This window comes from Guillardia theta (genome assembly GCF_000315625.1).
Source record: "Guillardia theta CCMP2712 unplaced genomic scaffold GUITHscaffold_205, whole genome shotgun sequence".
NCBI classification, from domain to species: Eukaryota; class Cryptophyceae; order Pyrenomonadales; family Geminigeraceae; genus Guillardia; species Guillardia theta.
In genome coordinates, this window is record NW_005434471.1 from 19,114 (window position 1) to 39,514 (window position 20,401).

At 51.4% G+C, this 20,401-nt stretch overlaps 8 protein-coding genes across 8 annotated transcripts; 4 read left to right on the forward strand and 4 right to left on the reverse strand.

Moving 5' to 3' along the window:
• Positions 1–15: 15 nt before the first annotated feature.
• On the reverse strand, positions 16–2,226 carry GUITHDRAFT_120935 (hypothetical protein; the record flags this gene model as incomplete). The annotated part of the gene is made up of 2 exons (XM_005819791.1): positions 16–1,116; positions 1,168–2,226. The coding sequence occupies 2 exons, from the start codon at positions 2,224–2,226 to the stop codon at positions 16–18; spliced, it is 2,160 nt and encodes a 719-aa protein (XP_005819848.1).
• An 821-nt stretch (positions 2,227–3,047) lies between these two features.
• On the forward strand, positions 3,048–5,482 carry GUITHDRAFT_120936 (hypothetical protein; the record flags this gene model as incomplete). Its single annotated transcript, XM_005819792.1, has 17 exons — positions 3,048–3,227; positions 3,286–3,321; positions 3,367–3,446; positions 3,491–3,545; positions 3,587–3,614; positions 3,662–3,710; positions 3,761–3,818; positions 3,982–4,044; positions 4,089–4,178; positions 4,228–4,390; positions 4,441–4,474; positions 4,518–4,583; positions 4,627–4,708; positions 4,751–4,825; positions 5,183–5,250; positions 5,296–5,353; positions 5,411–5,482. The coding sequence occupies 17 exons, from the start codon at positions 3,048–3,050 to the stop codon at positions 5,480–5,482; spliced, it is 1,257 nt and encodes a 418-aa protein (XP_005819849.1).
• Positions 5,483–6,032: 550 nt separating this feature from the next.
• On the forward strand, positions 6,033–7,743 carry GUITHDRAFT_120937 (hypothetical protein; the record flags this gene model as incomplete). The annotated part of the gene is made up of 4 exons (XM_005819793.1): positions 6,033–6,807; positions 6,947–7,454; positions 7,508–7,583; positions 7,630–7,743. The coding sequence occupies 4 exons, from the start codon at positions 6,033–6,035 to the stop codon at positions 7,741–7,743; spliced, it is 1,473 nt and encodes a 490-aa protein (XP_005819850.1).
• A 67-nt stretch (positions 7,744–7,810) lies between these two features.
• GUITHDRAFT_120938 (hypothetical protein) lies at positions 7,811–8,981 on the reverse strand (the record flags this gene model as incomplete). The annotated part of the gene is made up of 4 exons (XM_005819794.1): positions 7,811–7,892; positions 8,165–8,262; positions 8,310–8,798; positions 8,844–8,981. The coding sequence occupies 4 exons, from the start codon at positions 8,979–8,981 to the stop codon at positions 7,811–7,813; spliced, it is 807 nt and encodes a 268-aa protein (XP_005819851.1).
• A 1,174-nt stretch (positions 8,982–10,155) lies between these two features.
• Positions 10,156–10,675, reverse strand: GUITHDRAFT_156212 (hypothetical protein). Its single transcript, XM_005819795.1, has 5 exons — positions 10,623–10,675; positions 10,532–10,576; positions 10,431–10,483; positions 10,318–10,384; positions 10,156–10,270 (listed from the first exon to the last, which is right to left on the reverse strand). Exons 1-5 carry the CDS (start codon positions 10,669–10,671, stop codon positions 10,239–10,241), a joined length of 246 nt encoding a protein of 81 aa, XP_005819852.1. The 5' UTR covers positions 10,672–10,675; the 3' UTR covers positions 10,156–10,238.
• A 1,652-nt stretch (positions 10,676–12,327) lies between these two features.
• GUITHDRAFT_81924 (hypothetical protein) lies at positions 12,328–12,751 on the reverse strand (the record flags this gene model as incomplete). Its single annotated transcript, XM_005819796.1, has 3 exons — positions 12,328–12,409; positions 12,456–12,565; positions 12,680–12,751. Coding segments are annotated over 3 exons (264 nt in total), but the record flags the coding sequence as incomplete, so codon positions are not given.
• A 3,731-nt stretch (positions 12,752–16,482) lies between these two features.
• On the forward strand, positions 16,483–17,013 carry GUITHDRAFT_120941 (hypothetical protein; the record flags this gene model as incomplete). Its single annotated transcript, XM_005819797.1, has 2 exons — positions 16,483–16,493; positions 16,539–17,013. 2 exons carry the CDS (start codon positions 16,483–16,485, stop codon positions 17,011–17,013), a joined length of 486 nt encoding a protein of 161 aa, XP_005819854.1.
• Positions 17,014–17,452: 439 nt separating this feature from the next.
• On the forward strand, positions 17,453–18,806 carry GUITHDRAFT_120942 (hypothetical protein; the record flags this gene model as incomplete). The annotated part of the gene is made up of 11 exons (XM_005819798.1): positions 17,453–17,487; positions 17,537–17,594; positions 17,718–17,789; positions 17,977–18,011; positions 18,058–18,109; positions 18,159–18,217; positions 18,313–18,373; positions 18,475–18,541; positions 18,591–18,619; positions 18,672–18,729; positions 18,778–18,806. 11 exons carry the CDS (start codon positions 17,453–17,455, stop codon positions 18,804–18,806), a joined length of 555 nt encoding a protein of 184 aa, XP_005819855.1.
• Positions 18,807–20,401: the final 1,595 nt, after the last annotated feature.

The following is a 20,401-nucleotide window of genomic DNA, read 5'->3' on the forward strand; positions in this document are numbered from 1 at the left end:
TTTGTTCATCTTGTTCTAATCTGTTATTCTCAGTGTTATTCTTGGTGTGTTAGCAACCTTAGGTGCTTCAAGGTCTGTAGGGTCGGCATAAGCGTCGACGAACATCCAATGGACGAGGGAGCGCATGAGAGCGAAGATGGGCCATCGCTTTGCGACAGCAGATCGAGCCTTGTTCTGTCTCTCCTTGTACATGACTCTGCTTTCAGCCGTCGACAGCTCCTGCTCCAGGTGGAACACTTCGAGCGGCTTGATTACAATCATGATCGGAACTCCCCACCATCTGACCATCACCACGAGGCCCCGCCAGCCGTTGGCTCGCTCCTCATCTCGCTCCAAGGGAGCTTTCCTCACGGATTCCATCGCATAGTCAAGATGGTCCTGCACCTCCAAGATCTCCAATCGTTCCGTGCACTCCCCTTGTTCTCGACCGAGGAAGGGGATGTCGGCATCATGAAGCACGGCAGGCGTGAATCTCGTTGCTCGTAAGCGGTCAAGCAGTTTTCTCCCCTGGTTCGCACTCTCAACAACAATCCGAACCGACAGGATGTTCCTGATGTACTGCGAGTCGCTGTACCTCCCACGCGTTGTCGACGACCCTATGAAGGCGTCGAGGTTGCAAAGCTTGTCGGCCACCATGTCAAAAACTTCGTCGTCGCTCTTTTTGTATCCCGAGAATCTCAGGATTCCTCCCGATCGATCGACATCAAGGGAAGTGAGGGCTTCGTACATCACCGAGTGCGATATCAGCTTGGGCTTCTGCCAGTCGTCGGAGTGAACAAACTCCTTCTGCTTCAGCCCAACACGCTCCAAAAATGCTGAACGACCGTGAAGAGCGCGATTGAGCGATTGCATAGGCAGCACCTGCATAGATGACAGCAGGGTAGAGCCGAGCTCCTGACCCGGCATGAGCGCCCATAGTGTCTCGTCAGGCAGTGGCTCCATGATGGTAAATCTTTCCCTGCGCTGCGCTCTTCTCGTTTCACCTGTCACCACTGAGCTCCTGCTAAACTTTGAATCTCCATAGATGGTCCTTGCAAGCACTTCACAGAAGCGCATCAGACGCGTTTCTCCTCGCACCATCGCACGACGGAAACCTTGTCGCACCTCAATGAGTTCCTGTCAAACTGTCAGCATCTTCAACACAACTTACTGCATAACAATGCTCACGTGTTTTGAAAACTCAATACTGTGAGCTTGGAAGGGCAATTGCATTAGAAGTTTTCGCTTTTGCTCTAATCGCAACAAGATCTTTTCGATCGAAGGCTCCAGATCTTGAGTAAACATCTTGAGAGCAGAACCATCTTGTCTCTCCCCGTAATGGACCCACTCTAAAAGCTCGTCCTCGTCGTTGCTCGAGCTTTCTCGCCTTCCTTGCAGCATCTTGTGTAACTCAGTCTCGAGTCCACCGTTACATCCGCCCACGGGAAAGATACAAGGGATGCGAAAGAACTCCTCCTTGTCGACCGCTGCAGCATCATGAGATGCAGCAGCCGAGACCTTCACTTTGCCGCACAGCAGTCTGTTCTTGCACCTCCGTATCGAGATTAGCGTCCCTTGAACTAGCATCCCGTCCTCCCTCTGACCATAAACGATCTGACCCGGACGGAAACGAATCGATGGATGGTTACGAAGCAGATTGACCTCTTCCAGCTTGTCACGAAACCACCTTGCCTGCTTGGCCATGGTCTCTCTTGTTCCAGGATGGCTATAAGCCTCTTGTCTCAGAGTTCCCTTGAACCTCTCTACCCGCAATTCTCCTTCCTGGCGAATCTTTCCGTCGCTCAGCGACCCCTCCCTGAACTTTGTACCAGAGACTGAGGAGCAAACAGACCCAGCAGCAGATTGACGTTTCTCTTGCACCTTTGACTGCCGACCAAACCCCTTTCTATGAGCGATCAGCCCAGAGACTTCCATCTCCTCGTTCGGTTGCTGTACATCACTGAGCTCCACATATTTGCATGCGCATCTCAGCCCCCCAAGGATTTTTTGCCGTTGTTTTCTCTGCAAACTATCTGATTGCTTGTGGTATGTGAGAGAGCACAGCTTCTCTCGTGTTTCCCCTGCCTGCTTCCCCAGCCTCGCCCCCCACGCCGTGTATGGACGTCGTGTGGCGCCCCCCAGAACAGGAGGGGCAGGACGAAAGGCTTGTGAGCATTTGGAGAGGCAGAGGCACAGCAACAAGATCCATTTAAAAACATTGCTAGCGTCCCTCTTGATGCATCCCATGGCGACAGCCGCTCAGCTGCTCCCCTAGTAAAGTCTGCAGTCAGACCGGTTTTGTCGAATGGTCAGCTGTCTTGGGGAAAATCGATTTCACGAGGACTGTGTTCACACACTAAGGTAAATAGCCCCCAGGTTTCAAGATACAAGACTCCAATCTCACTTCTTCAATCTGCTCTTGCTCGTGCCTGGTCAAACTCATCCAATTCCTGCCTGCTTGCCACGTCGATCATTCTTGATTGATCCAGAAAAAGGTTTGTGAGTTCACAATACATCAACTCTGTCTCGTGCTGTCTTGTTTGTTGCCGTCTCCGTCAAAATCTCTGCTCTCGCGCCCTTGCTTCGCCGTTCCTGCTGCCCTCCTATTGGTGTACCTCGCCCCTCCCCTTCATTCCTCCATTTTCAAAAAAATTCATGTAGTTTTAAAAACATTGGAAGCAATACCCTTCGTAACTTCGTTGTACCGTCAGTGTTTTATAAATGTTTTATAAATGTATGAGATTTATAAATACAGAAGGCTATAGATCTGAAGATAAGTTTACAACACTAATTTAAAGTGAATCGTTGTTTCTTTTGTGAAGGTCCCCGGTATAAATGTCCTTTAAACGTTGCCTTTTTAGATCGTTTGAGATCCCGGCCCCCACACGTCCCCCACCGGGTCCGTCACACCGGGCCGGGCTGACCGGGATGGCACTGGCGCCATGGCACTTGCCCGGCACAGGAACACTAGGAACTCTGATGAGTAAAACTTTCGTCCCGAGCCCGCAAGATGCCGGCAAGCCCCGGGGAAACTTGTCTCACAGACCTCGTTCTCAAGGGTATCAGCCATGCCGGGGCTGATGTGGCAGGCGATGCCATGGCGGGGGCTCGAGAGGCAGCAGGTGAAGGTCTCGCAACTCTCAGAGTCCACCACCGTGACGACCGTCCAATGGCCCGTCTGCTTGCGGGAAGAAGCAGCGCTCTTAGGAAGCTTCTGCGTCGCTCCAACTACCAACAACTTACCAGGGGTGCGTACTAAACTTCGCTCCATGCGATCGAACGTTCGAGGAAGTGACCTGCTGCTAGAACCAGGACGATCAGCTTCCTCGCCTCTCATTTCAGGTCTGCCATGATGGCTTTCGATCTTCTCTTCCTGAAGCTTCACAGGTCGAACCGCAGATACCCTCCCACGCCACTGTGTTCCTCCTCAGCGATGAGAACGATGCCTTTCAGCGTCTGTTCCTTTGGTAGCACTCATCGACGTGCTGATGGATGCTCACTGAGCTGCCAGGGGAGGCAGAGGGAATGTTAGTGCGGGTTGCGAGCACTTGATGGAAGCAAGCAAGGTCAGTTCCGCCCGCATGGAAGTTCCTCATACCGCTGGCAGGCAACCGTCTTTGCAGATGCGACGAGTGGTGCGAGGGTGTTCGATGATGTGGGCTCTAGTGACTCCGATCTGCAGGACATGTCAATGGAGCTCGATCTCTGACTGGAAGCCGCTACCATCAATGGTTCCCTGCTGGGCTTCCTCGGTCTCAGTTCCGGCTGAGACGATTGACAGGTATGCCATCGCGGTCGATTGCTCGAGGCCAAGACCCTCATGCCCCAACATCACCATGGTGCTGCATGTGTTGACTCTGCTCGGTCTGACCGTACCTTCTCCTCTCGTACTGGATGGCTTCAGGCCCAAATCTCCTACTTCCATCCCAACTCCGATGGGTCCATGGACGTAGCTCTTCAACTGGCACTGCGCATGCTCTGTTGATTTCTCTTTCGCTGCAGATGTGTAGGAATCTTGCGATGGGCAGTGCAGGTATAGCAGCGATACTCAAGGAAACGTTTCATGTACTCTCAGTCTGTCTGGGTGTAGAAGTAAGACTTCCATTCAGAAAACGCTTGAGCATTTGGGAGTTTCCAACCCTCTTCACGTCGTCGGTCTCTCTCCCTTCAGCATCGTCATCCTCTATACTTGCGCTCTGGTGGAGACTCGCAGTGAAGGAAAGGATGGAGTCTCACGGCTGCGTGCAGGCGATGGTTCTGTGCGCCATTTTGCTAGGAAGCATGTCGCGAATAGAGCAGGACCAGGGGAAGAAGCTGGTTTACCTACGAAGCTGCTTTGCTCTTTTGGTGGCTGGCTTCAGCTACCTCTGCATGTCGACTGGAAACGGGATTTCCTTCCTCAAGCCCATAGGTCTTCGACATGTTTCAAGTGCTGCCCGATCTGACAGACTCCTCCTACAGGAGGAACCGGCCCCGCTACATCATGGGCATTCAGGTGATACAGGGAGTAAGAACTCGAAAGACTGATCAGAAGTCAGCTCGACCAGACTTGAAGTTGCAGAAGAAGGAATGCAAGTTGCCTCCTACCCTCTCTTCTACGTCAGGTGACCGAGCCATTGACCAACTGTTGCTGACACCTCCGACTAGATACCTCAGCATGATGGTCTCGACTTCGTGCATACTATACAACCTGTGTGTGATTGCAGCCGTCAATGCCCCAGTTAAGAAGGTCCGTCATCTTCTTTCATGACCACCTCTCATGAACTCACAGCTCCTTCTGTTCGTCAATGCAAGCATGTGGGCTCTCTTTCTCTCAGGCGCTGTCATCTTCTCACCTCTGAAATGGGTCTGATCTTCTCTGCCTTGTGCTGTTCTTGTCATGTGATACTGCGGATGGTGCCTTCAAGGTCCTGTGGTTGTTTGCTTCCCTTTCCTGCTGGGCGTGCTCCTGGACAATCAGGAAGGACTTATGGGATGCAAGCAGCATGTAAGTACACCCCAGACGAGTGGTCAGAGTGACGAGACTGCAGGAGGGATCGGCCAACTCGTCGGCTCTTCCACAAGGTATCAGACAATCTCCTTGTCCTGCTGAGAGGTTTCATCGTTTCATTCTTAGTCCTCGCAGAAGATGACGTGCCTTAGTGTCCCCCGCACATACACACTCCTCTCGCCCTTTTCCTAGCTGACGAATCGGTTTTCTCAGCTGGCTGCCATCGTTCTTCTATCATGGACGGTCTACCCGATCTTCTGGCTGATCAGCGACGGAACGAGGTTGCTGGGATAGCCTATGACTGAGGCATGTCACGTGGGTTACAGGACTCTTCCAAGTGACGTCGTGATCATGGCGCATGGAGCGGTGGATATTCTTGCGCTGGTGAGGGACGTGATAGGAGCTGCTCTTTCTCTGACGTGGCGATTTTGTTTCTCGCAGTGTATTTTTGGCCTGTTACTGTTGCGGAATGTTCCCAGGTTGAGCACCCTTCTCCCCAAGGCAAGGCAGTGAACAACCTTCACGTCTCTCGCGTCCTCTCCACCTGCTGATGTGCATCCAGGGCATGGATGGCGAAACAGAGCTGCTCAACAGTGAGAGTTAACACTCAGTGTGACCGGGAGGGCACCGTCCGTGGTCTGAACTTCGGAACTCGCGAGTCGGCGGAATCGGCGGCGACTGTACTGGCGTTAAGTTGAACGGCTGCCGGGAGGATCGTGCAAGTTCCGAGTCACACAGTTCACACCTCACACAGTTCGCACCGCTGGCGGGCCGCTGCGGCCTCTGGCTGTGGTCCCGCGCTTGCGTGAGGCTGTCCGGTCATACCTCAGTGTAAAGAGTGTAATCTGAACTTAGTAAGAGTCCCGCTGGGCCGCCGGGCCCGTCGGGCGCCGGGCCGGGCCGGGCCGGGGCGGTTAGAAGTTTAGGTTTCCAGTTGTGAAACGAGTTGTCAAAACGAGGCATGAGAAGGAAGACAAGCGTGCGAGACGAGGAGAGAGGCAGAGCTTGAGACTTGCTGTCTGTGATTGTAGTCGGATCCAATCGCACGGCAAGGGATCGTCTCATGATGGAAGACGTGGCGTGGGTGTGTGAAGTCTGTCAAGAACAGATCGAGGGGATCATATGGCAATGCATGCGAGGTCATCTCTTCTGCGGCGACTGTTGCACTCTGATGCTATCCGAGACTGGTCAGCAAAAATGCAGGGCATGTGGGGCGACGATGGATGGATACCGGAACAGAGCCTTAGAGCGATTGAGAGAAAAGGCGGCGAGCAAAGAAAGTCACGACAGTGAAGGTGTGATGCGAAGGCGGAAGGCAGGGGAGGAGGTGTATGCGATGTGGAGCAAGTTCATCAAGAGGGTAGACAACAAGAGAGTCCAAGACCCTCCTGTCCAATGCAAAGAGGATGAAAAGGGGAAGGGCCAACAGAAGCTTGATAGGAGGCTTGAGTGGCTCACGTGGGTTGTGTTTGCACTCATTGGCTTGTGCGGCATCTTGATCTTAACGCTCTCATTCCTTATCGTCACACACGCTCTCAGCGGCCTCGGGTCAAGTTTGATTCCTCCGGCCTCGTCGTCTCACAGAGTGAATGTCTCTCATCCCGGGTCCTTGCACAACATCGGCGGTGTTGTACACAACCACTCCAGCGCGGATGAGGCCGGAGACGAGGAGCTTGAGGACGAGCATGAACTTTTCGACAATATGACTGCCGCAAGGAGCGAGAACGAGCTCAACTGGGCTTACATTCCTGTTCCTCGCCCGCTCCCAAAATGCAACTTTAGAGAAGGCGACGTCGTCGTCATCGAATGGACTTGGGTCATCATGGCTGACTCCATGGGTAGCTTCTGTGTACTTGCTACTCTTCTCTCGCTACTCTTCTCTCGCTACTCTTCTCTTTTTCCACTCCCTCCTCCTACTGTGACTACTTGCCGCTTCTTCCGTCTCTTGTCTGTTGTATCCGCCCTGACCTTAGACAGGTTTTGCCTTCCAAGACTCCCTGAGAGGCGTCGATAAATTTGACCATCACGGCAACCATGACCTCGAGTACGGGGTCTGGGTCTGTTTGATTCCTGAAGCCATCGTGCGGCAGCCTTGTGTCAACTATCTCCCCAACGGAGAATCGGATCTTGCGTGCTTCAAGTTCCATGAACACAAGCGCGAGTTTCACTTCTGGCGGTGGAACTTCGGGCCTGAGAAAGGATACACGCCTGTGTCATGGAAGGAAGTGCAGGACGGCAGGCCTGTTCAGTGCGACTTCAAACCAGGGCAGAGAATCACTATCACAACCAGCGAGATCGAGCACATGTGGAGGACGCATCATGCATTCAACGGCTCGCTTCCCCCATCGGCCGTGGAGGGAAACAAGAAGCGCTGGTGGTGCATAGGACCTCACCTGATGGCTGTCATCCGCACGAGGATAAGTCCAACTAAGGACTGGCTGACAAAGGAGTATCTAGAGCAAGACACCTCCCTCAACAGACCATGGTGCTCTACCTCGCCTTGTGCCCCGACCCTTGTTTTGATGCTTGTGCTCACAGCTTGAAGTGGTCTTCTGATCTTGGAAGCTACTATGACTACTTTGCTTTTGACCTTGCGTGCATGCGATTTGACGAGGTAGGGGGCCGACAGTCTGCCTTCGACTTGCTCACAAAGACTGCAGGTGAACAAGAACTTCTACTTCTGGGATTGGAACTCAAAGAGGACTGACCCCGGTAAGATCGTTTATAGCGTCGCCTATCGGGCAGTGCGAAGACGAGGACCTTTGGTGATGTGAACTCCACATTCCGCCATGCAAGTTGTGGTGTAGGAAACTCAATTATGTAAAATGAATATTGCTATGATCACTTGGCAGCCTCAGCAGAGACTTCACGGATCTTTGACATTAGCTCTCGCAGAAATTCAGCTTGCACGCGTTGGCCATAACTGAGAATCGATTAGATCACCCATGTCCAAGGAATTATGACACTCCTCATCATCATCGCTATCCCAATCATCATCAATCCATCATTATTTCCAACACCACCACTACAACAATTAGCATCTCCACCGCCAGCATCATCACCACCACCACCATCAGCTCATCCTCATCCACATCCTCATCCTCATCCTCATCCTCATCCTCATCCTCATCCTCATCATCACCATCACCACCACCATTAGCAGCAACAGCAACAGCAACAGCAACAGCTCATCACCTTCCGCTCGCTTTCTGCAGGACAACCTTCTCAACGCAGCTCTGCACGGAGGCCGAGAGCGTGTCCTTGTCAGTCTGAGGGGCTTCACCCTTGAGCACCTAAGGGACGAGCCCTCACAACCCGCCTCAGCCTCTATCGTTCTCACCTCCTCCAGTAAAGACCCCCACTGGTCAGCGTCGGCTCGGAGAATCCGACCGAGAACTTCGTCGCTCGTGCCTGCAGCCAGAAGTTCTTCCGCCGCCCACATCTGCAGGAGCTTCTGACAGATCACGACCATCCCGTCAAGGCGATCTTCGCTGGCCTTCTTCATGTAGGCAAACACAGTGGCGAGGACCCCCTCGTCCCCCAGGTTCTGCTTCTTCTCCGAGACTTTCTTCCTCATGGTGTTGATCTTGTCTGCCTTCAACGGAACGATGAACTCGCCGTTGGGCTCAGCCGCAGAGCTGAGGATCCCCTGGATCAGCTCAGCGGCATCGTCAAGCTTCTCTTCAGTTCTCTGAACAACTACTTCCAGCGTTGCCACAAGGTTGTCTGCGAGCGCTGAGAGCTGCTGCTTCCTGGTCTCGTCTTGTGACTCGTCGCTCATGGAAGCGATGCGCAGGAAGAACTTGGGGCTTGAGATCTCCTTGAGGTTCTGAAAGGATGTGAGGCAAGACGAGAAGGGCAAGGCAAGAAGAACCTGACTCGCGATGTTGGGGAGCTCGTATGGAGCTGCTTCCGCCATCTTGAGGATGAGGTCGTCCATGAGTTGTTCCTGCGAGGACTTGTCCGACATTCTTAGCAGCAGCATCCCTCGCTTGCCTATCAAAGAGATCATTCTAGTCACTTTAAAAGAAGTGATGATGTGAGAATAAGCTCGGGCATGCAAGCTTCACCCCTCACCTTGCTTTTGAGACACCTTTGACGTGCTCAAGGTCACTCGTGGAGATGCTGGTCGACGTAAGCTCGCACTCGCAGAGGCGACGGGTGATGAGCAGTAGGCACGAGGAGCGAGAGGAGCGAGAGGAGCGTAAGAGAACGCCATGCTAGGATGGATCATCGACAGGCTCACGGCCACTGCCCCCATCACCCTCCGTCTCGTCGTCATGCTCTCCATTGCCATCCCGGCCTCCGTGCTGTCACGTTATAAAGGGTCTGCCCCGATAATATTTGCAAGGACAGCATAGTAATGTATATGAAGAAGATGACGCTATTGCTCGAAGGATTTTTCTTTCGCTTAATTAGGAGCTGCGGCGGGCTCGTATTCTACCTGCAAGGAGAGTCCCATCAGGGTGCAGGTCAAGGCGCTTGAACCTCAACGAAGCAGGAGAGAGAGGAGAACCATGAAGGAGGAAGGGAAGACGCTTCTATCTCAGATGAGCATTCATGGTGCGTCTCTGTGCCTTGAAGTTATATGAGCATGAGGCTTGCTTATGAAATGGTCGACTCATGTATACCCATGTCGTATTCGAACGAGAGTCTGTTTTGTTCGTGCGTCAAACGACATGAGAGAAGTTTTACATGTCATTCAAAAGTCGGCAATGTGAAGTTACTCAGATCTCGGCTTGGTATTCCAAGTGTCTCATCACGGCATTTCAGTGGATTTTTCTTCCATCCTGCAACCAGTTTGTCGGGTTGTTTCAGCGAGGGAGTTTACGACGACAGCAGTACGGTTTTTTTTGGCGGCATGCCGATGGTAATGAACGAATTCCACTTCTAGATTTGAAATGCCGACAACACTGGTATCATTACGTCATTGCCAGTGAGATCAAGCACAAGAATGTAGGCGGTCAACGATGTGATACGTCGGTCAGGCGAGTCAAGATGAAGTAAATGAGCGGACGGCTCCGATGATAATCTCGGTCGCACTGAGCAAGCATGTCTCGTCAACTGCAGCGAACTCTTGCTGCTGTTACGACACTCCTGTTTCTCTTTTCTCGATGGCTGTCTGCTGCCCAACCCATACCTCTGCGGCTGATATTCGTGCGACATGTTCAGGAGGCATATCTTTGGTGCATGTTATATCTCTATTTCCTTATGTCACATGTTTGGACCACTTTTGCCTCCCTTACACACATTCAGGTCCAGCAGCTGCTTATGCGTACAGAGACTTGGTGTAGGTAGCAGCTGCCATCTCCGTCATCGTGAGCTCTGTGCATAAGGTAGACACGTACCAGCGGCCACGTACGCGTCACGAGCTGCTTCATAGGGGCCGGTAGCCATCTTCACAGCCTGTGCTGCCTGCATGCCAACATCAGAGCTCGAGATTGATCAGTCTCGCCTTGACCTCGAGGTAGGCGCTCCTCGCCTGCTCGTACTGGCTCGCGTAATCCTGGAGAGCTTCAAGAAAGTTTCAGTCTCATGGCTAGTCTCCCATATCAGCCTCACAGAAGCTGGTGGACTGAAGCTCCTCGAAGATGGGAGATGAGGGATCTTGACATATCGGTCAGACTGAGGGACCATGACAACGCAAGAGCACCATGAAAACTCTCAAAGAGCTCCTGAGTTTCTCGAATAGTCTTGAACATGTCTGTTTCAAAAGCTATCAGTAAGTGTTTGAGAACATGCAGACATGTTTGTAAATGCGCTTTAACTTGCGAAGCAGTCTTGTGTTATTGCAGCAATACAAACAAAAGAAACATATCCATATGAACCCTTAGTTATTCACTTCCAACGTCTGTTGCAACACGGCCAGAACAACTAGTCAAAAGGTTTCATGTCAGCTCTTTCTCACTGAACGAATCTACTGAAGCTGTAGACGTAGCTCAGTGTTTCTTCAGCTCAAGCGGCTGGTGATGCTCTTGAAGCATGAAACATCAAACAAAAGTGATATGATGTCACTGTCTTGTTCTGCAAAGGCAGCTAAGCCTGATGATAATTCAACGGTGCTATTAGCAGCTGTACTGCAGCTGCCATCGAACTGCGCTCTGCAACTATGCCCTGTCCGCAGTTGCCGAAATGGCCACTCGGACCTTCACAGGAGTCCCGGAAATAGACTCGGACCGTTAAAAGGCATGAAACGGACAGTAAACTTTCAAGGCCTCGGCCGGGCCTACTAGGCTTCAAGGCCTCGGCCGCCCTCTCATCAGGCCCGGCTCAGTAATAAACTTGAAAAAAAAATCAGTCGTTTACTCAAAGTTAAGTTAAAGCATCGGCGACCGTCCGCCCGGCCCCGGGGGACTCCCGGGCTCCCGGAGTGATCGGCGGAAACTTGAAATCACAAGTTCACCAGGCGGCCCGGCCCAGGCCACCGGGTGGCCCCCCGGCGTTGCCACCAGTTAACTCGTCCGAGTCGGAGTCCGATACGACGCCGGTTCGCCGAGCCCCCCCGGTCAGCCCACGAGGCTGGATCACATGACACTCAGTGGCTAGGCTGAGTGAGGCCATTTGTTCAACGAGTCAAAAACCATCCGGGCGGCGTGTGATTCAACGCCGGGTTGGGTCTGGCGCTGTAACTTGAAGCCACACTCGCGGGAGGCCCGCACTCACGGTCCGGCGGAACCCAAGTTGGAACCGTGATAGTAGCCGCCGCTCGCCCCCCCGACAGTGGCAGTGCCAAGTACCAGCCTAGTAGGCTTCACGGGCCCAGTGACGGTGAATATCCCGATCATCTTAAACGACAACTGGATGCAACGAGGCGACGCCAAGAGGTTTTACTTCACATAGAGAGTCAAGGACTGAGATGATCCGATCGGAAGAGCAGGCCGCCGCCGGGCCCGGGGAGTTGGCTCCCTCCCGACTCCGGCGGGACCCTCAAAGCTGACTGGCTGGTAAATTACACGAGCAGGCTACGACCTCAGCCTAGCAGTTGGCGATCTGATAGTCCCGCCCTTGCCCCTGCTCACTGGCCAGGTCAAGGGTACAACGATAAGATCAGTGGAGATGCGAAACTCACTGGCGGAGGAACAGGTTCAGGAGGAAGCTCGCGAGACATCTCGCGCTGAATACCAATGGAGCGATTCTCTGTGAAAGACAACCAGTGAGGAAGTGAGAGGGAGGAGGAAGGGAAAGAGGTAGACCGAGATAGAGAAAGAGGGCGAGAAGGTGATCGAGAGGAAGGGAACGGGGCAGAGCGAAGGAGGGTACCTCTTCTTTCCTTCTCCTCTCTCTGCCTTCTTTCTCGTAGCTCAAGAAATTTGGATCTTGACTCACCCATCAACATCCATGAGCCTCCTCTCACGCTCTCACCTGACGCCCATCTGTGCGATGCGTTGCAGGACTGCCGCTGCTGACGGCCGCTGCTCGGGATCCATATGCCAGCAGTCTCTGCGAGCCACTGAGGATGCGAGTCACTCGACCCTCCAGCACAGACCTGAGCAAGTCCGCCAACTGTAGAGGCGTGTCTGCTGGGATGGGAGGTCGCTCCCCCAGGTGAGCCACTGCCTGCCTCACGTCTTGAAAGTTTGAGCCGTCCCACGGCAGCTGCATGATGAATATTGCATGGTCAGTGAGAGAAGCAGCGTGGTTCAGTGAGCGAGGAGGAGGCAACAGGCAGCGGGTGAAGTGAGGGATACGAGGAGATATATGTGTACACACCTTGGACGTGAGCATCTCCCACATCATCATTGACAAGGAGTAAATGTCAATCTTCTCTGTGCACTTCTCGTCCCTGCTCAAAATAGCGTCGTCAAAGAGAAGGTCGTCCCGACGTCAACGCTCAGCGTTCCTGTACGACTCTGGTGCCATGTAGCGAGGGGTTCCTGCCAAGTTGCTTCTTGTCTGCAAGAAACCTCAGCAAGGTTCACGGCCAAGAGACAGCAAGGCTACCTGAATGTACTTCCCTTTCTTTTCACACGCTAGACCGAAGTCTGCCAACTTGAGCAGTCCTGCTAACATTATGAGCGAGAGATCCTTCAACTTACCCTCTCACCTTTGGAGTCAATGAGCAAATTCTCAGGCTTGATGTCTCGATGGACTACGTTGCAGAGGTGCAGGTACCGCAGGATGTCCGCAACCTACGGGGAGAACTTGAGGACGAGCAAGGGAGGGTCTGAAAGGCACCTGGGCGGAATATTCTAACACTTCCATGTGCTGCCAAAATTGTGCATGTCAAGGCTCGGTGAGGATTAGAGATTCAGCAGCGCAACCTTCATCGGCTTGTATGGAGCATTGTGGATAACATTGTGCAGTGACCCGCCGCTCACGATCTCAGTCACAAGCAGGAAATCTACTTTACAGAAGCTGAAAACTGCACATCACGGCATGCACGGAAAGTTAATGTGATGTCTCACCCAAAGACTCGGAGCACCCCTGGGTGCAGCAACGAGCGCAGCAGATATGCTTCTCGCTGAAACTTCTGCACTTCATATCTATCAAAAAGTGTCAGGAGGGCGTCAGAGGCTCTTCACTGGTGACCTGTTGTTCCGTACGCTGTCTTTCAGTCTCTTCACTGCACATGGAAGCTGCCAAGTTGCACTGTGAACCTCAGCAAAAGATCCTGGCACGTGCCTTCACCATGCGCCCCTGGTGAGACAATCAAGAAAAACACCTGATCCGAGCATTCGATTCAAAGAGATGTCGTTGGATTTGATGGCAAGAACATGCTCGCGAGCCTGATGACATCACGTTTTGTCAGCATACATGCAGCCATCTCGAGCCCTGCTGACAAACCTCATCTCGCATCGCCCGCAGAGCCTCTTCGACAATCTTGATTCGTTCTTTGAGCTTTTGGATTTCTAGATCACTGTCATTCGAAACGCTGCCATTCCCCGCGCTGCTTTCAGACGAGATCATCTTTGCTTGCAACCCATTCACATGAACAAGCTTTCGAGATAAGATCTCAATCTTTGCATAGGCCTCTTCGATCTCCTTGTCTTTCTGCCGCAGTTGACGCTTCAACTCATCAATTACTTGACCTTCCCTTCTCTCATCATAGTCTGAACTGCTTCCGTTTAATCGCCTTGCTGAGGGAGACATCACGACCTTGCCGTCTCGGTCGGACGCTTTTGTGTCCGACGACCGATCCGTTCCGCTGCCAACGTCATTCGATCCATATTTCGCTCCGTCGTGGTTGAAGGAGCTGGATTCTAATTTCTTCAACCTCTGCTCCATCTCACTCATCTCAGCCTTCAGTTTCTTTTCCCTCTCATCTGCCCTCATCAGCTGTTGTTGTAATGCAGCATTGTCCGAAGCTAACCGGGATGCTCTGCCCTCAGCTTCTTGGTGCACACGATTCAGGCCGGATATCTCCATCTTGAGGGAGCTAATTTGAGTTTCGACATCATGGATGGATGATTGTCCGTTCCTAGACATGTCCAGAGACGAGCTGAACTTGTCGAAACTCACAGGCACAGCTGGAAGTCGATCGGAGCTTGACCTGATTGCGTTGGCACTTTTCTCGTCGCTTTGAGTCTGAATGATTGCGGAGTTGAAATCTGACACTCTTGTCGTATTGCGACCACTAGAATAGAGCGAAGGAGAGGTAGGAGTAGGCTGCAGGTCATGAAGATCGTGAGACTTCACAAAGACGCGTGTCAACAAGATGGTTGAAACCACAAGAGGAGGTTTACCGATAATCGCCTCTCCTGGTCGAAAGAGTGAAGCTGACGGTAATTTAGTTGCAACGGAGAGATCTCATTGCAGACCCACCTGCTGACTGACGTGCAGTTGACTCGGTCCTATACTGTTCTGACGATCCCTGTTTCCGGCTCAATCACTTCCAACATCCGTCTGACAATGTAGAGTTTTACGAACCTGGATGACGATAGTTTGCCTTGTGAGCTGTAAGATATATGTAGACTTAAAAAACGTCATGATCGAAATCCCAGAACAAACAAAGCAAACCCTACTTGGTCGGTGCTTTTGGTTGGAGGGTGTAGGTGGAAATTTGCGGCCTATAGATGTCTTTGGAAACATTCAAATCTCAGCTTCAAGACATAAATTCGCAAAGCAGCTCACCAGAGCTAGAGTGATACATCTGAGGATCTTGTGCACTGTAAGTCGCACGATGCACGGAGTTCACAACGTTGGCACCGCCGGAAGCCATCGCTGAGGTTGAAGTATGGACTACCATTTGAGGCGATGAATGGAACTGCCCCTGCATGGGCGCTTGCAGAGAAGAGATTAGACCGAGCAGGAGCGAAGGTCGGGGGATCTCATCATATCAGATGGAGGGACATTCAGCAGCTCGCCCTCGATATTGCAAATTGCGGGAGATATACGAACTCAGCGAGTCTGAAGCGAGAGAAAAGAGTCTGTTCCATTTCATACGAAACATGGGCATCGTGGCGTACGATAAGAACAATACAGAACAAAATCATGGAAAACAAACTTCGGCTATATCGGTAGATATACAACATTACATCTACTCATGGCGAACCCCCATATCATCTAAATTGCTTCGACTTGCGCATCCAAATCATCCCAATACAGTTTAAATATGCTTGCACCTATGTTTGCGAAAATGCTTTCTAGCTTTCCTGCTACTCTTCCTCACCATCTCCTTCTGGTCCTTATCGCGCCAAAAATGACATGGCAGGGAGGTTGGAGGAGGAGATTCAAAATACCAAGATACTAACGAGGAAGGGCATACCCGCATTCATCACGATGATTGAAATGCGAATGCAAGGTAAGAGCAGGAGCAAAGGACACAAGGACACCTAAGACTCTGCACCTGACGTAATCACTGAAGTGAGAAGAAGCAGGGAAGGCAAGAAGAGCAAACTAGAAAGAGGAGACGGCAGGAGAGAAGTTGGCACAAGACCAAGGGCAAGTGAGTACACGAGATCAGGAGGAGGATGTGTACAGGGGTAGAGGCAGCCGAGCAGCACAAGCGAGAGGCGCGGTTATCCCCTACATGAAGAAATAGCGGGCGCCAGGAGCAGGGGTGGTTTTCGCTGTCCGTGTGGTAGGGATACTGTTAACCATCTGTCAAGTGAGGGTGGGGTAGGCCATACCACGGGTGGTCGACAATCATTTGAAATTGATGGGAGGGAGCCACCGGTACCATGTCTTACACCCCACCCTACCCATCAACGCCCCCATCCTCTATTTGAAATCCTATCCAACAGACTACCCTACCCACGTTTTGACGAAGCTCAAAAGTTGAACCTACCCCCCCACCCTGCCAGGATTATTACTCCGTACCCACCCCACCCTCTCTATTGGCGAAGGTCACACTCAAGAGCATTTGAACCTTCCGGCCCGGGCCCGGCCGGGTCTCGTCGAGCGTTACAGTTTTGATGTAACGGTAAAGGGCCATGGCAGCTGAAGGCGGAGGTAATGGATCCATGGTGGGAGGGGAGGCAGGGGCGACAGATCGCAAGGAGGCAGTGAGGTCAGAGATGATGCTGAGAAGAGAAGAACGATGATGGGAAAGAGAGGCAATGAACTGAGAGTTGATGACTGGGGGGTGATAGCCGAGAGGAAACAGCAAGGCAACTCACGACAAGCAAAGGAGCGAGAGCGAGAGCAAAGTCAACTTGAGTAGGATAGAGACAGAGACAGAGACAGAGACAGAGACAGAGACAGAGACAGAGACTGAGAAAGAGATAGAGATAGAGATAGAGATAGAGATAGAGACAGAGACAGAGACAGAGACAGAGACAGAGACAGAGACTGAGAAAGAGATAGAGATAGAGATAGAGACAGAGATAGAGACAGAGACAGAGACAGAGACAGAGGAAGAGATAGAGACAGAGATAGAGGAAGAGATAGAGACAGAGATGGAGACAGAGATAGAGACAGAGACAGAGACAGAGACAGAGGAAGAGATAGAGACAGAGATAGAGGAAGAGATAGAGATAGAGATGGAGACAGAGATGGAGACAGAGATGGAGACAGAGGAAGAGATAGAGCAAGAGATAGAGCAAGAGATAGATACTTGGAGAGCAGGAGAAAAGGACAAGAGAGACAGGCATGCACCCGGATAAGAGGACAGTAGCATTCTTCACTTGAGAATCAGGCTGATACTTAGCGTTCTCTACCTTTGATCTTTTTTGTATGAAGACATCTTACTTGTCGCGTGTTTCAGACCCGGCAGCTGTGGATTTCGAATCTGACCTCCATCAGATTTGGCGCGACGACAGGCAACTGAGACGGATTGTGATTGAGGGGATATTAACTCGAAAGGAATCAGATGGTTGTCTGAAAACATACTCAATGATGCATCTGCTTTGGATTATTTCTCTAACTCGCACTGGTAAGCTTGAATCGCGCAAGTGTTAAGTGTTTCCTCTTGCAAGGTCCACCTTTGTTTCACTTCCTTCTCCATGCTCTCTCCCGCACTCTTGTCGCATACTCTAACTCTACTGGGGGTTCTTCTCTCCTTGTCGCAGGTACGATCCATCCTGTCTCACTGCGCACTTCAACATGCAGAATCAGCTCTCGGGCGGCAAGATGGACAGGTGAGATAGCATCACTTTGCTTTGCGGATATGTGCAACACGCTGCACAGGCAATACTTGAAACGGATGGCGGGAATAGACTTCGAGATGGCCCGCCCTGATGTTCAGGTACAAGATAAATGCAGTGACCAAGTTTGGTTTCTGACTTGCTTCTTTGTGCTCTGCTGCTCTCTCCTGCTTTCCTCATATTGTCGGTGTTGGTATCTTTGCATGTTTTTGTGTTGTTGATAGGGAAAGGGGGTGTACGTCATCGACAAAGTGAAAAGAGTGAAGGATCCTAATGCCAAGGATGGTATCTCACAGGTGCGTTGGTGTCAATGTTTGTATTTCCTTCATTCTTCCCAAGTAATCTTTGATGTTTGTTCAACTTGGTTTTCCTTGCCTGGACTCTATGCTTTATCATCTTTGATTTCAATATCTCTCTTTCTTTTTGGATTTTTTATTGTATTCTGATTTCATGACCTTTCAACAATTTCAACGCACTGAACAGACACGCCTGGCGTCATACTACGTGACTGCAGATGGGTAAGACTTGTGAAGGTGCATTGTACATCTCTCATTTTCAACCTAGATGGGTGTACATGTGCCCACCCATACAGAAACTTGTCGATTCAAAGCTTCAGGTGCTCAATCTGCATTAAAAAGATACGACAAATAACACATTTTCATCAGATGATTTCCTACTTCTTGAAGAAAGCTCTCGAGCACACTTCTTCACATTATTCGTTCAGGTGAGGAACGAGAGTCTGTTTTCTCACATTTATTGCTCGGGTTGCCTGGATTTGTTTGCATATTTGTGCATCGCTTGTCTGAATTTCTCCATCAGCCTCACAGCTGGTCACGTGCTGAACAAGCCGAGTGACCAGAAATCCGAGGAATGGAAGCCGGTAAAGCTTTTTTCCATTTCATCGCTTGTCTGCATGTTTCCTTCTCCTAGTTTATGCTCTTGATGTGTGCAAAACTCTCTCTTCTCTGTCTGATGTATCAGGTGCTTGCTGATTATCTTACATCTTCTCAGATCACTTGTTTCGGCGCTTCAGCCTTGAAGCCACAAGGTATTTGTTTTCTTGCTTTTCGCCGCGTGCTGAAAGCTTCTTGCAGCAGTAGACAGGGAGCAGGTTGAGGACACGAAGGTGACCGGCGATAAATGGAAGTTTGGACTTGCTGGACTGAAGAGACGTGCAGATGGTAGAGAAGATGCTGAAGTCGATTTCAAAACTTTACCCCATCATCATCCCGGTCGGTTGTACCTCTGAATTTTGTTGTTGTTGACGCGTCTTTGTTGTTTCAGCCGGAGGCTGCAGCTCCGCCAGCAGGTGATGATGCCTCCTTGCTGCTCTCTCCATCTTTCTTTGTCCTCGTTCTTCTTTCTCTTCCGCTCTTCTGCTTGCCTGACCTCACCCACGGGGTCTCCCACTCCTTCCGCCTTGTCTCGCACGTGCGCCCTAACCGCTCATGTGGGTCGAATAGATCAAAACAGCCAGCAGCCAGCCCCCGCTGCATCGCAGGTGCTGGAAATCCTCCCCTCCCCTCCCCTTCCTCTTACCGTCCTCACCATTAGGCGGCTGCTACCTCCTCCATCCCCACACCCACATCGGCTCTACCGGCAACTGGAGCTCTTCCTATGAGCGGCACATCGGCCGGAATGGCAACAGGCGGGGTCGGAACGACCAGCGCTGGATTGCAGCCGGGGATGCCGATGAACACGATGCCGACCACTGGGGCGTCGTCCATGGGGGCGATGAACCCGGCGCTTGCAATGCAGGCGGGGCAGAAAAGGTGAGGGATGCTTGCTGGGCTTCTGCTCGACTCATTGAAAGCACAGGCCGGGGATGATGATGCCGACGTCAATGCCTATGACTAAGAAGTCCAGGAACTAGCGAGACCCTTCCGTCCTCTCGCCTTCTGTCCCCATACCCTTGCCCACTCACCACCCAATCTTACATCTCGACTCTCCCATCTGTTTTCATTCCTCCTTTCTTCGTTCGCTTCCTCCTTTCCTTATCACCTACTGGCACTCCTTCCTAGATTTCTCTGCAGGAGGCGCCGCTTTCATTCCATGAGAATAAAGTTTAAAGCTTTTTGCTCACCTCTCCTCCTCTCCTGTTGTTCTTCTGACTTTCTGCTCTCCTGATCCCTTCTACACCTGTTTCAGCTCCTCATCAGTTGTTGTGCTCTCCGCTTCCTACATCTAGTTCATCGTTTCGAATCCTATTGGACAAGAGAAGAACAACTTAGAATCAGGTGTCAACGACAACAAAGACGGGCTAAGGTTGGAGGATAAAGTGTTATCTCTTTTGCAAGGATTTATTAGTTCTCCGACACTTTTCATATATCGCATTTGATTCTTTACCAAACCTACACCAAACCTACATGAGAGCCCAAGAACAAATGGACCGCTTCATGCACGCCGCTGACTGTAGTGAGCATTATGAGACCGATAGTATGTGTCAGTACAAAGATCTTGATAGCTAATGATCGTATGTTCTGTCAGTACAAAACTCTAATTTGTTCTACCATATCAGAGACTCGCGAGGCCGTTGGTGACATTGGTGCTGGTCCAACCCACCTGCTCTCGTCCGACGGGCTCCTTTCGTTGTGGTACGTAACGGAACGCGGTGATTTTCCTGTAGATCTTTGATCGACTTTGTTTTGTGCATTCTGGTCATACAAGCTTCATATTCAATCATCTTGGGTCTTGTCGCTGCTCACGACCCATCACCTCCCCCCTCCGCACTCCCCCCTCCATTCTTTCCCGCCCGCATTTCGTCTTTTCTGAGAGTCTCGACAAAGAAAGAAAAAATACCACAAACTTTCACCGTTCCCAGATAACGGGTGGGGAGCCCCCCCCTCACCCCTTCTTTTGTGGGAGAAAGAGGGGTGCTCTTCCATCGACGAGAGCCATTTTTAATGAT

What these genes read in the sequence shown, in the direction of transcription:
- GUITHDRAFT_156212 (XM_005819795.1), bottom strand. Translation starts at nt 10,671, where the DNA reads ATGTTCAAGACTATTCGAGAAACTCAGGAGCTCTTTGAGAGTTTTCAT. An exon ending in GCTCTTTGAGAGTTTTCATG is followed by an intron (nt 10,577 to 10,622) that starts GTGCTCTTGCGT and finishes CGATATGTCAAG; the next exon opens with ATCCCTCATCTCCCATCTTC. An exon ending in GCTTCAGTCCACCAGCTTCT is followed by an intron (nt 10,484 to 10,531) that starts GTGAGGCTGATA and finishes ACTTTCTTGAAG; the next exon opens with CTCTCCAGGATTACGCGAGC.